The sequence below is a fragment of the Nerophis lumbriciformis genome, linkage group LG01 (assembly GCF_033978685.3).
Source record: "Nerophis lumbriciformis linkage group LG01, RoL_Nlum_v2.1, whole genome shotgun sequence".
NCBI classification, from domain to species: domain Eukaryota; kingdom Metazoa; phylum Chordata; class Actinopteri; order Syngnathiformes; family Syngnathidae; genus Nerophis; species Nerophis lumbriciformis.
This window is the reverse complement of record NC_084548.2, coordinates 72,215,001-72,229,293: the sequence shown is the minus strand read 5'-3', so window position 1 is coordinate 72,229,293 and position 14,293 is coordinate 72,215,001. Positions and strand designations below refer to the sequence as shown.

At 28.1% G+C, this 14,293-nt stretch overlaps 1 protein-coding gene across 1 annotated transcript in view; it reads left to right on the top strand.

Moving 5' to 3' along the window:
- The first annotated feature begins 14,046 nt into the window (after positions 1–14,046).
- The window catches only part of LOC133572595 (tubulin alpha-1A chain), a 12,168-nt gene continuing 11,921 nt past the window's right edge, over positions 14,047–14,293 (top strand). The window contains exon 1 of the mRNA XM_061925416.1: positions 14,047–14,211. Coding sequence (XP_061781400.1) covers positions 14,209–14,211 — 3 coding nt within the window. The 5' untranslated portion in view covers positions 14,047–14,208. The remainder of the gene's footprint in view (positions 14,212–14,293) is intronic.

The window sequence follows — 14,293 nt, the reverse complement described above, 5'->3', positions numbered from 1 at the left end:
TCAACAATATTATGTACAAATATGTTGTGTTATTTTATATATTGTTCTAATATAATTGTATATTTCAATTAGATTTTAAATATTTGAAAAATATAAATAATTAATGTCATATTTACTTGTATGTTGTTATAACAATATGTTTTAAACTTATCGTTATAGAATTTTCAATATTTATCTATTTATTTGAATTAAAAAAATACAGTATATGAAGTATTGTAGTGTATGTATTAGATATGATGCAAGCACAAAATAATTTATTTTTTTCTTATTCATAGCTTTTTTCTCTGATTTGCACACACTATCTTACATTTTTTTTAAACTTATTTTTTAATTATTTTTAAAATATCGGTAATTATTATAGCTTTTTAATATTTAATAATTAATGTATATAGTACAAAGATTTTGTTGTGACCTTTTCATTCTTTTGTATATGATTTTTAAAATATATTTTATATACAATTTACATATAAATAATTTCAATGTTATTTAAAAATATTATGTAAGAATATGTTTTATTATTTATTATAATTTTTCATTATAATTATACATTCTCTCATTGTAATTTTAAATATATGAAAAATATAAATAATTGTCATATTTACTTGTATGTTATTATAACAATATGTTTTAAACATATTGTTATAGAATTTTCAATATTTATTTATTTGAATAAAAAATACAATATATGAAGTGCATGTATTAGATACAAGCACAAAATAGTTTTATTTTTTATTTTAGGTTTTCATGTTATTTAATCAAATATTGTAAAAATATATTTTTGTTATTTTAATTTTATTTTAAATATATTTTATGGTTATATATTTTTATTTTGTTACAATATTAGTTTAAATAGCATAACAAATATCAAGATAAGACACAGGAAGTGTAATAAATATTTATACCTGTATTTCTTAAAAAAAAAAAATCTGATTTGCACACACTATCTTAAACTTCTTCGTTTATTAAAACCCTTCTTTTTTTTTTAAATATCGGTAATTATAGCTTCTTAATATGTAATAATATATGTATATATATTCCAAAAAGATTTTCATTCTTGTATATGATTTGTTATAATATATTTTATATACAATATACATATAAATAATGTTTACATGTAATTATATTATGTAAAAAAATATGTTGTTATTTTATTATAATTGTTTTTTTATAATTATATTTTTTTTCATTGAAATTTTAAATTTATGAAAATTTTTAATAATTGTCATATTCACTTGTATGTAATTATAACAATATGTTTTAAACATTGTTACAGAATGTTCAATATTTATTTATTTTAATTAAAAAAATACAGTATGTGAAGTATTGTAGTGTATGTATTAGATATGATACAAGCACAAAATAATTTTATTTTTTCTTATTCATAGCTGTTAATGTTATTTAATCAAATATTTAAAAACATATATTTATTTATTTTTTAAATTTTATATATATTTTATGGTCATACTTTTTTATTAGTTTAAATAATATAACACATGACAAAATGATATATTTACTTGTTTGTTATCATAATGATATATTTACTAGATGTATATAGTTATATATATATTACATATATAAACACATATATTAAATATTCAATATGTTTTATTTTATTTGAATTACAAAAAAATACAGTTGTATATTAAAGTAACGGAGTATTGTAGTGTAATATAATTAGATTTGTATGTCAACATTAGAATATTTAATTTGTAAGTAATCAAGGATGATGATTACACAATTGATTGTAAGAACATATTTATCTGTGATTACTGCTTTTTTCCCCCCAAACATGATAAAATACTGTACATGAGTAGTATTTGTGTATTGTATGCAATTCTGTGTTTCATATTGCAGTTATACGTGCTTGCCATCATGGCCGACCGCCTTCCTCTCCTCCCTCTTTGTCCTCATTCTCTGCAATGACGTCATCGGTGGGCCGATCACATGACCTCCCCTCACCACTCCATCTCTCGCTCTCTCTCTCTCTCTCGCTCGCTCCCTCTCTCTCACTGTGGTTCTATGGTGGGTGTGTTTCATTTCCTCTTGACCTCGTTGCGGAAGCGAACATGCTTGACTTGAGTTGATGTGATGTGCAAAACAGAAGACAGTGGCGTGGTTTTATTTTGTAGGGCGAGGGCTTCTGAAGCGTGACTTAAAAAGCAGCATAGATGGAGATGGCTGGGGAGGAGTGCAGGCCGTCCCACATCAGTGTGTGACAAGAAAGGAGTCAGTGCCATGCAGTTGGGATTTAAAGATGTTGACATATTATTGAAAAACGTTTTTTTTCTATTCAGAAAACTACAAATAATTGCGAGTAAATCTTTGTGGAAAGCAAAAGTATTTCAAATATTTTTTGAATAATTTTTTTACCCCAAAAAACAAAAATTTTCAAAAAAATACCAATTTGTCATTTTAAAATCATTTATCAGTCTTTATTGTTGTACTTCAAATGTATAGCACTGGATTTCACTGTACTGTTCATAGATAGAGATGGCTGGGGAGGAGTGCAGGCCATCCCACAGCAGTGTGTGACAAGTAAGGAGTCCGTGCCATGCAGTTGTGATTAGAAGATTTTCACATATTGAAAAACGTTTTTTTCTATCCAGAAAACTAAAAATAATTGCGACTAAATCTTTGTAAGGCAAAAATATTAAATATTTCAAATATATTTTGATATTTTTAATATAATTCTTTCCCCCCGAAAAAAGATTTTTAGCAAACATTTCCCAATTTTTGTCATTTTAAAATGGTTTATCAGTTGAAGATTTTCACATATTATTGAAAACCGTTTGAATTTCTATTCAGAAAACAAAAAATAACTGAGTAAATCTTTGTGGAAGGCAAAAATATTAAATATTTCAATTATATTTTGATATTTTGAATATCATTTTTTTTCCCCCAAAAAAATATTTTTCTTTCAAAAATTTCCCAATTTTTGTCATTTTTAAAATGGTTGATCAGTTGAAGATTTTCACATATTATTGAAGTTTTTTTTCTATTCAGAAAACTAAAAATATTTGCGAGTAAATCTTTGTGGAAGGCCAAAACATTTAATATTTCAAATATATTTTGATAATTTTAATATATTTTTTTCCCCCCCAAAAAAGATTTTTCTTTAAAAAAATTCCCAATTTTTGTCATTTTAAAATGGTTTATCAGTTAAAGATTTTTCACATTTTATTGAAAAACGGTTTTTTTTCTCTTCAGAAAACTAAAAAATTTTGCGAGTAAATCTTTGTGGAAGACCAAAACATTAAATATTTCAAATATATTTTGATATTTTTAATATATTTTTCCCCCCCCAAAAAAGATTTTTCTTTTAAAAAATTCCCAATTTTTGTCATTTAAAAATGGTTTATCAGTTAAAGATTTTTCACATTTTATTGAATTTTTTTTTTTTTTTTTTTTTCAGAAAACTAAAAATAATTGCGAGTAAATCTTTGTGGAAGGCAAAAATATTAAATATTTCAAATATATTTAGATATTTTTAATATAATTTGTTTTCGCCCCCCAAAAAATATTTTTCTTTAAAAAAAATTCCCAATTGTCTTTTTTAAAGTGGTTTATCAGTTAAAGATTTTCACATTTTATTGAAAAACGTTTTTTTTCCTTTTCAGAAAAGCAAAAATAATTGCGAGTGTATCCTTGTGGAAGGCAAAAATATTGAATATTTCAAATATTTTTTGATATTTTGAATATAATTTTTTTCCCCCAAAAAAATATTTTTCTTTAAAAATGTTCTCAATTTTTGTCATTTTTAAAATGGTTTATCAGTAAAGATTTTCACATTTTATTGAAAAACGTTTTGTTTTTTCCTATTCAGAAACCTAAAAATAATTGCCAGTAAATATTTGTGGAAGGCAAAAATATCAAATATTTCAAATATATTTTGATATTTTGAATATCATTTTTTTCCCCCCAAAAAAATATTTTTCTTTCAAAAATTTCCCAATTTTTGTCATTTTAAAGTGGTTTATCAGTTAAAGATTTTCACATTTTATTGAATTTTTTTTTTTCTATTCAGAAATCTAAATATAATTGCGAGTAAATCTTTGTGGAAGGCAAAAACATTAAATATTTAAAATATATTTTGATATTTTGAATATATTTTTTTTCCCCCCCAAAAAAGATTTTTCTTTAAAAAAAAAATTCCCAATTTTTGTCATTTTAAAATGGTTTTTCAGTTAAAGATTTTCACATTTTATTGAAAACGTTTTTTTTTTCTATTCAAAAAACTAAAAATAATTGCTAGTAAATCTTTGTGGAAGGCAAAAATATTAAATATTTCAAATATATTTAGATATTTTTAATATATTTCCCCCCCCCCCAAAAAAAATATTTTTCTTTAAAACATTTCCCAATTATTGTCTTTTTTAAAGTGGTTTATCAGTTAAAGATTTTCACATTTTATTGAAAAACGTTTTTTTTCCTTTTCAGAAAACCAAAAATAATTGCGAGTGTATCCTTGTGGAAGGCAAAAATATTAAATATTTCAAATATTTTTTGATATTTTGAATATAATTTTTTTCCCCCAGAAAAATATTTTTCTTTAAAAAGTTTCTCAATTTTTGTCATTTTAAAAATGGTTTATCAGTTAAAGATTTTCACATTTTATTGAAAAACGGGATTTTTCTATTCAGAAAACTAAAAATAATTGCGAGTAAATCTTTGTGGAAGGCAAAAATATTAAATATTTCAAATATATTTAGATATTTTTAATATAATTTTTTTTCGCCCCCAAAAAAATATTTTTCTTTAAAAAATGTCTCAATTTTTGTCTTTTTTAAAGTGGTTTATCAGTTAAAGATTTTCACATTTTATTGAAAAACGTTTTTTTTTTCCTATTCGGAAAACAAAAAATAATTACGAGTGAATCCTTGTGGACGGCAAAAATATTAAATATTTCAAATATTTTTTGATATTTTGAATATCATTTTTTCTCCCAAAAAAAATATTTTTCTTTAAAAAGTTTCTCAATTTTGGTCATTTTAAAATGGTTTATCAGTTAAAGATTTTCACATTTTATTGAAAATGTTTTTTTTCTATTCAGAAATCTAAATATAATTACGAGTAAATCTTTGTGGAAGGCAAAAATATTAAATATTTCAAATATATTTTGATATTTTTAATATCATTTTTTCCCCCCCAAAAAATATTTTTATTTCAAAAAAATTCCCAATTTTTGTCATTTTAAAATGGTTTATCAGTTGAAGGTTTTCACACATTATTGAAAAACGTTTTTTTTCTATTCAGAAAACTACAAATAATTGCGAGTAAATCTTTGTGGAAGGCAAAAAAATTAAAATTTTTAAAATATTTTTTGCTATTTTCAATATCATTTTTTTCCCCCCAAAAAATATTTTTATTTCAAAAAAATTCCCAATTTTTGTCATTTTAAAATGGTTTATCAGTTGAAGGTTTTCACACATTATTGAAAAACGTTTTTTTTCTATTCAGAAAACTAAAAATAATTGCCAGTAAATATTTGTGGAAGGCAAAAATATAAAATATTTCAAATATTTTTTGATATTTTGAATATAAATGTGTTTTCTCAAAAAAACTTCTTTTTTTTATTCCCTAATTTTTGCCATTTTAAAGGGATTTATCAGTCTTTTTTTCAATTCAAAATGCTATTAGTAGACTATATATTGCATTTACAAATACGTATTTAAGAGAAGATAAGACAATAATAGAGCATAAAGGGAAAAATAGAACTTATATAGTCAAAAACAATACTCTTTTTGTAGTATGACATATTACCCAAGAAAATGTACAGCTTGTACCACGATTTTGTAGTAAATATAATCAATGTAACAAGTACAGTATAGTAAAATAGCACACGAAGATATGAAGAACCTATTTTTATTGTAGTTTCAATTTATAGCACTGGATTGCACTGTTGGTCAGTTCTGGTTATGTTTGAAGAAGGAAGTAGCTGAACTATGTGATGTACTGCTTGCTGTACCCCAGTGGGAGGAAAAAATAAGACACAGGAAGTGAAGCTTTGGCTTCCAGTCAGCTCTTCAGAGAACATTCTCCAGTCTTCTTTGCTCCTCCCTGTCAGCAGCTGTGGCGAAGGCGAACAGCTGCACTCCCATGTGAGAATGTTGGCATGATGGGACTGCCACTAAAGTTCTTGCAGACCCAGTCACACGGCGAGATGCGTCGCTGCATGGAGGAGCAGAAATAGTCTGTTCCAGGGTAAAAAAACCTGTTTTAAAAGCTCGATTTGGTGTACAAGGAATGCATTTTTAATATTCCCAGCTCATGCAAGTGTAAAACGAGGGTTAACGTCGACATTAGGGTTGTAGGGTATACCGGTACTAGTATAGTACTGCAATACTAATGAATATTCGGTACTATACCACCTCTAAAAAGTAACGGGCCCTTTTTTTTACGAGCATGACAATGCACCGTCGTCACGTGGTGACATTGCTGGTTTTACGAGCAGAGGAGCATGTTCGGCAGCGCGCACACACAGAGTACTTACAAGCAGACACAGTGTGTAGACAGAAAAGGGAGAATGGACGCATTTTGGCTTAAAAAGTAAAGATAAAGGTGAAGTTATAACACTGAAACACCCTCAGGAAGAGGTGCTTTAAGACATGGCTAGCTAGTTAGCGGCTAACATCCATCCGCAGTCTGCAGTGTTTTAGCTACTTCTAAATCACTAAGCCTCGACTCCATGGCGACAAAGTAACTTTTTTACAAGTATTGTTATCACTGGAGGATGAGGAATAGCTAAACTTGCTTCACTACACACCGTAGGAGGATACAATAGCTCACCGCCGTCACAATGTAAAGCATTGGCGAGTAAGCCTGTATGCTGGACATTGAATATTGCTGCGTGTTTTTTATTTATTTTATTTTATTTTTTATACAAGTTTTTTATTTACTTTATTTTATTTTGTATACAAGTTTTTTATTTATTTTATTTTTTATACAAGTTTTTTATTTACTTTATTTTATTTTTTCATACAAGTTTTTTATTTACTTTATTTTATTTTTTCATACAAGTTTTTTATTTATTTTATTTTATTTTTTATACAAGTTTTTTTATTTATTTTTATTTCTGCTTGTATTTCTTTTATTTGGGTTTTATCGTTGAATGGTTTATTTTTCTGTGATATTGATCCCTCTGGGTCTGAAATAAAATGACTACTACTACATCTAACATCCACTGTAATGATACCAAGTATAATAGTGTATCTAGTCGATACTACTATGATATTTTTTAGCATCACAAAATCTTTTTTCGTTTTTTTTTTAATTTATTTATGTTATGTTTATAAACTGAAGAAATACGTCCCTGGACATGAGGACTTAAATTATGACCAATGTATGATCCTGCAACTACTTGGTATCGCATCGATACCTAAATGTGTGGTATCATCCAAAACTAATGTAAAGTATCCAAACAAGAAAATAATAAGTGATTATTACATTTTAACAGAAGTGTAGATAGAACATGTTGAAACAGAAAATAAGCAGATATTAACAGTAAATGAACAATAACAATAATCATTTTTTTACAGTTTGTCCCTCATAATGTGTACAAAATAATAGGTGTATAAATGACACAATATGTTACTGCATAGACTAATTAGGAGTCTTTGTTTGTTTACTTACTACTAAAAGACAAGTTGTCTAGTATGTTCACTATTTTATTTAAGGACTAAATGACAATAATAAACATATGTTTCATGTACACTAAAATTTTTTGTTAAAATAAAGACAATAATGACATTTTTTTGTGGTGCCCTTTATTTAGAAAAGTATCGAAAAGTATAATAGAAGTATCGAAATACATTTTGGTACCGGTACTAAAATATTGGTATCGGGACAACCCTAGTCGACATTATGTAAGTTTGTGCAATATTTTTTTCCCCCAGAATTTGATTAAACGGGAAAAAAAGAAAAAATACGCACTAAATGTATCAAAATGCAAAGCCAGTTAATAAGCACACAAGATGGGCATTTTCCTCTATTTTAGTCATTTACTAATGATAAGCATGGCAGGCTATAAGCTACTAGGAGCTAGCAGCTACACAACAGCTAAGCACACAATAACGCACAAGCTAGATATACAGTAGGTTAACTGACCAACCACTTTTGTCAACAAGTAATTATATAATATGCACTTTACCTACACACACAGTCTCCATTAGAAGTATCCAGTAACAAACGTGTCCGCATTATTCAACTTACAGCGTCGGAAATATTTGAGCAATTTGGTCTCATCAAACAAAAACAACCGCTCCACTTCAGCGGTCCAATTTGGATTTGACTAATTTCAATTGACGAGCCTTTTCTAACAAAATATTATGAATGATTCCTGCAAATATTGTTTCAGGTTAATATCGGCCCATACTAAAGGTGCCAATATTTGTATCGTACTGCAGTGACAAATATTGTGACAGACTCCTAGTACATTGTGTAACACAGCAGCAACACTACCACGTTGTAATAGTGACTAGCAGCAAACTGCTGAGTCAGCATTAACAGCACAGGAGTTGATTCCATACATGACTCTTTAAAGCTTCTTCAAATTCCAGTGGCAAGCAAACTACACAGCTCTTAACTTGGACTTTTACTTTAGTAAACCACACACTTGTGTAAAAGGTTTGTTTTTTTATTCCTCGTTTGTTAGCAGTTTGGCCTTGGCGGAGGTCCGCATCATTATAGTTATGTATGGTCCTGTTAGCGTTGGTGAAATAACAAGACAAGACTTGCTCAAAAAGGTTCATTATGTCTTCTTATTCATATACTTTTTTAAATTTTCTTGTGATCAGACCATATTTTCGGTATATTACATGGAATTTCCATCTAATATACCGAAATAATAAAATAATTTATATATAATATTTTTTTAATTTTTTCAAATTGTAATCGGACCATATTTTAGATGGAATTTTTAAAAGTTCCATCTAATATAACGGAGGGGAAAAAGTTTTTAATTTTTATTTTCTTGTAATCAGACCATATTTTCGGTATATGAGATGGAATTTAAAAAAATACCACCTCATATACAATTTTTTTTTATTTTATATTTTTTTATTATTATTATATTTTATATTTTTTTATTATTATTATTATTATTATTTTCAAATGTTGTAATCAGACCACATTTTCGGTATATTAGATGGAAATTCCATCTAATATACTATATAATATACTATTTAAAAAATTACCAACTCATATACAAATTTTTTTTATTTTATTTTTTTATTATTATTATATTTTATATTTTTTATTATTATTATTATTTTCAAATGTTGTAATCAGACCACATTTTCGGTATATTAGATGGAAATTCCATCTAATATACTATATAATATACTATTTAAAAAAATACCACCTCATATACAAAACATTTTTTATTTTATATTTTTTTATTATTATTATATTTTATATTTTTTATTATTATTATTATTTTCAAATGTTGTAATCAGACCACATTTTCGGTATATTAGATGGAAATTCCATCTAATATACTATATAATATACTATTTAAAAAAATACCACCTCATATACAAAATTTTTTTATTTTATATTTTTTTATTATTATTATTATATTTTATATTTTTTATTATTATTATTATTTTCAAATGTTGTAATCAGACCACATTTTCGGTATATTAGATGGAAATTCCATCTAATATACTATATAATATACTATTTAAAAAAATACCACCTCATATACAAAACATTTTTTATTTTATATTTTTTTATTATTATTATATTTTATATTTTTCATTATTATTATTATTTTCAAATGTTGTAATCAGACCACATTTTCGGTATATTAGATGGAAATTCCATCTAATATACTATATAATATACTATTTAAAAAAATACCACCTCATATACAAATTTTTTTTTATTTTATTTTTTTTTATTATTATTATATTTTTTATTATTATTATTATTTTCAAATGTTGTAATCAGACCACATTTTCGGTATATTAGATGGAAATTCCATCTAATATACTATATAATATACTATTTAAAAAAATAGCACCTCATATACAATTTTTTTTTTTATTATTATTTTTTTATTATATTTTATATTTTTTATTATTATTATTATTTTCAAATGTTGTAATCAGACCACATTTTCGGTATATTAGATGGAAATTCAATCTAATATACCGAAAATATGGTCTGATTACAACATTTGAAAATAATTATAATAATAATAAATGTAAAATATAATAATAATAAAAAAAATATAAAATTAAAACAAAATTGTGTATGAGGTGGTATTTTTTTAAATTCCATCTCATATACCAAAAATATGGTCTGATTACAAGAAAATAAAAATTAAAAACTTTTTTTTCCCCGTTATATTAGATGGAACTTTAAAAAATTCCATCTAAAATATGGTCCGATTACAATTTGAAAAAATAAAAAAAATATTATTATATATAAATTATATTATTATTTCGGTATCCAAGTGTCGGAGTTCAAGTACCTGGGAGTCTTGTTCACGAGTGAGGGAAGAGTGGATGGTGAGATCGACAGGCGGATCGGTGCGGCGTCTTCAGTAATGCGGACGCTGTATCGATCCGTTGTGGTGAAGAAGGAGCTGAGCCGGAAGGCAAAGCTCTCAATTTACCGGTCGATCTACGTTCCCATCCTCACCTATGGTCATGAGCTTTGGGTTCTGACCGAAAGGACAAGATCTTGGGTACAAGCGGCCGAAATGAGTTTCCTCCGCCGGGTGGCGGGGCTCTCCCTTAGAGATAGGGTGAGAAGCTCTGCCATCTGGGAGGAACTCAAAGTAAAGAGGAGCCAGATGAGGTGGTTCGGGCATCTGGTCAGGATGCCACCCGAACGCCTCCCTAGGGAGGTGTTTAGGGCACGTTCGACCGGTAGGAGGCCACGGGGAAGACCCAGGACACGTTGGGATCCCGGCTGGCCTGGGAACGCCTCGGGATCCCCCGGGAAGAGCTGGAAGAAGTGGCTGGAGAGAGGAAAGTCTGGGCTTCCCTGCTTCGGCTGCTGCCCCCGCGACCCGACATCGGATAAGCGGAAGAAGATGGATGGATGGATGGATTATTTTGGTATATTAGATGGAATTTTTTAAAATTCCATCTAATATACCGAAAATATGATCTGATTTCAAAAAAATTTGAAAAACTAAATAAACAAAACATGTTGTATACTAGATAGAATTTTTTTTAATTCCATCTAATATACCAAAAATATGGTCCGATTACAAGAAAATTTGAAAAAATAAAAAATAAAAGTTTTCGGTATTTAAGATGGACTTTTCAAAAATTCCATCTATTATACGGAAAATATGGTCTGATTACAAGAAAATAACAACATTTAAATTAAAAAAAAAGTTTTTGGCATAATAGATAGAATTTTAAAAATGTCCGACTAATATACCAAAAATATGGTCTGATTACAAGAAAATTTGAAAAACTAAAACAAAAAATGTTGTATACTAGATATATATTTTTTTAATTCCATCCAATATACCAAAAATATGGTCCGATTACAAGAAAATTTGAAAAAATAAAAAAAGTTTTCGGTATTCAAGATGGACTTTTCAAAAATTCCATCTATTCTACCGAAAATATGGTCTGATTACATGAAAATAACAACATTAAAAAAAAAAAAGTTTTTGGTATATTAGATAGAATTTTAAAAATGTCCAACTAATATACCAAAAATATGGTCTGATTACAAGAAGAAGAAAAAAATAAAATAAGATTTTTTTTTTACCCCCGTTATATTAGATGGAACTTTTAAATATTTAGTCTAAAATATGGTCTGATTACAAGAAAGAAAGAAAAAGAAAAGAAAAGAAAAAAATATATATATATATACATATATATATATATAATATATATATATATATATATATATATATATATATTATATATATATATATATGTATATATATATATATATTATTTCGGTATATTAGATGGAATTTTTAAAAATTCAAATTTTTAAAAATTCCATCTAATATACCGAAAATATGATCTGATTACAAGAAAAGAAAAAAAAATGTTGTCCGTATATTGGATGACATTTTTACAGATTCCATCTAATATACCAAAAATATGGTCCGATTACAAGAAAATTTGAAAAAATACAAATTTTCGGTATATTTGATGGAGTTTTTAAAAATTCCATCTATTACACCGAAAATATGGTCTGATTACAAGAACATTTTTAAAAAAGAAATAAAAATAGAAAAAAAAATGTTTTTGGTATATTAGATATAATTATAAAAAATTCCATCTAATATATCAAAAATATGGTCTGATTACAAGAAAAAAATAAAACAAGAAAACATTTCCCCCCCCACCCCCGTTAGATCTGATTACAAGAAAATTTGGGAAAAAAAATGTTGTCCATATATTGGATGACATTTTTACAAATTCCATCTAATATACCAAAAATATGGTATGATTGCAAGAAAATTTAAAAAAATAAAAAAATATATTATTTCGGTATATTTAAAAAAATTCCATCTAATATACCGAAATTATAGTCCGATTACAAGAAATTTAAAAAAAAGAAGAAATATGATATTTCGGTATATTAGATGGATTTTTTTTTAAATTCCATCTATTATACCGAAAATATAGTCTGATTACAAAAAAAAAAAAAAAATATATATATATATATATATATATATATATATATATATATATATATATATATTTATATATATATATTTATATATATATATATATATATATATATATATATATATATATATATATATATATATATATATATATATATATATATATATATATTCGGTATATTAGATGGACATTTTTAAAATTCCATCTAATATACCAAAAATATGGTCTGATTACAAAAAAATTTGAAAAAAAAAAAAAGACAAGAATTGTTGGGCATCTTACGTCGTGGAATAAATTCATTAATCACAATCATATTTCCTATTTTAGGGAGCTCTGTGCTTTAAGTGGAACTTGTCTGGCCTTGAGGGGTGTGACTTGTCTTGAAATCATTTTTTGTTAGTAGCAACTCAGGTTGTTTTATGCGCCATTCAACGTGTGCAGGCGTGTGTTTGCGGTCACCACACAGCGGCAGACGGACTCCAGACGCCACACCCCCGTCACGACACGGTTTAGTTCTCGCCTCGGTCTCCAAAGACTCCAACCCCGTCCGTCATTCCTCGCAGGGGGCAGCTTGCTGCAGGGTGGCTGCTACTTAGGCCTGGGTCACGTGACTAAGCAGATAAAGGCGGTGTTATGCGCGACATTGGGGCTGTATCCAGGCAACGGTGCCTTTCATCCCCTTGGCAACCGCTAAGTCTTGGGAGGAGGGGATGGGGGAGCCTTCTGTGCCTTCAGGCGACTGGACGGGATGACCTCGTTTGTCTGGGAGGATTTTGGGCAGGGAAAGTGAGTTTAGGGTTGCAAAATGATCGTTCAATTGATGAGATGATGCATATTGTCATCACTAAGATATAACATGATGGTTTGCTCTTCTGCACTTTACACTGCGGGGATGCTTTTTTGCTGAGTATGGATGTTTGCGGCCGACTTTTAGTGGAGGATGGGCGGACTGCAGACTACAGCTTGATGGGAATTGGGTTGGCGGGTGGAAACAACTGCGATCAATAACCCTCTCCGCCTGTGCATTTACTGTACTGTGGAACATTCTGGATTAAAGTCAGAATAATCAGCTTGATTGTTGACAAAAAATAGTCATTATTGTGAGACAGCATTATAACGTTATAAACACTTTATTTTATTCTATACTTTTCTCATTATTATTATTATTATTATTATTATTATTATTATTATTATTATTATTATTATTCCTGCCATATGTCAGTCTAGTCCACCATAATGAAATTACGCAGCAATTTTCCTCCACCCTTGCAGCAACACTATGCCGGGTGGGGTCAGAGAGGCGGTTTGTATGACCGCACCTCATATTGGCCAATAGGAACCCGAGTAGGGCGTGCCGGCATCTGACTGACAGGCGATTGGCCAATAGGAGGCGAGCACTCAGTGGCGCCGCGGTGGCTCTCGGCCAATGGCAGCCGGAGCCGGCGGCGTCGCGAGGGCGCGCTCACATAAATAGCGACGTCCAGCGGGGCGTTCGCCATTATCTCTTACATCGACCCCATTATTGTCGAATTGTAAGACTTCCCTCAACGGACCGTCTTCTAACCTCCTCCTTCTTCACCAAAGCCGAAGCAAAATGGTAAGCCGTGTTTTAAAAAGCCGAATAGAGTAACTTAACAAGGATAGTTGGGGTGTTTGTCCCCCTTATTTGGCCAGTAGCC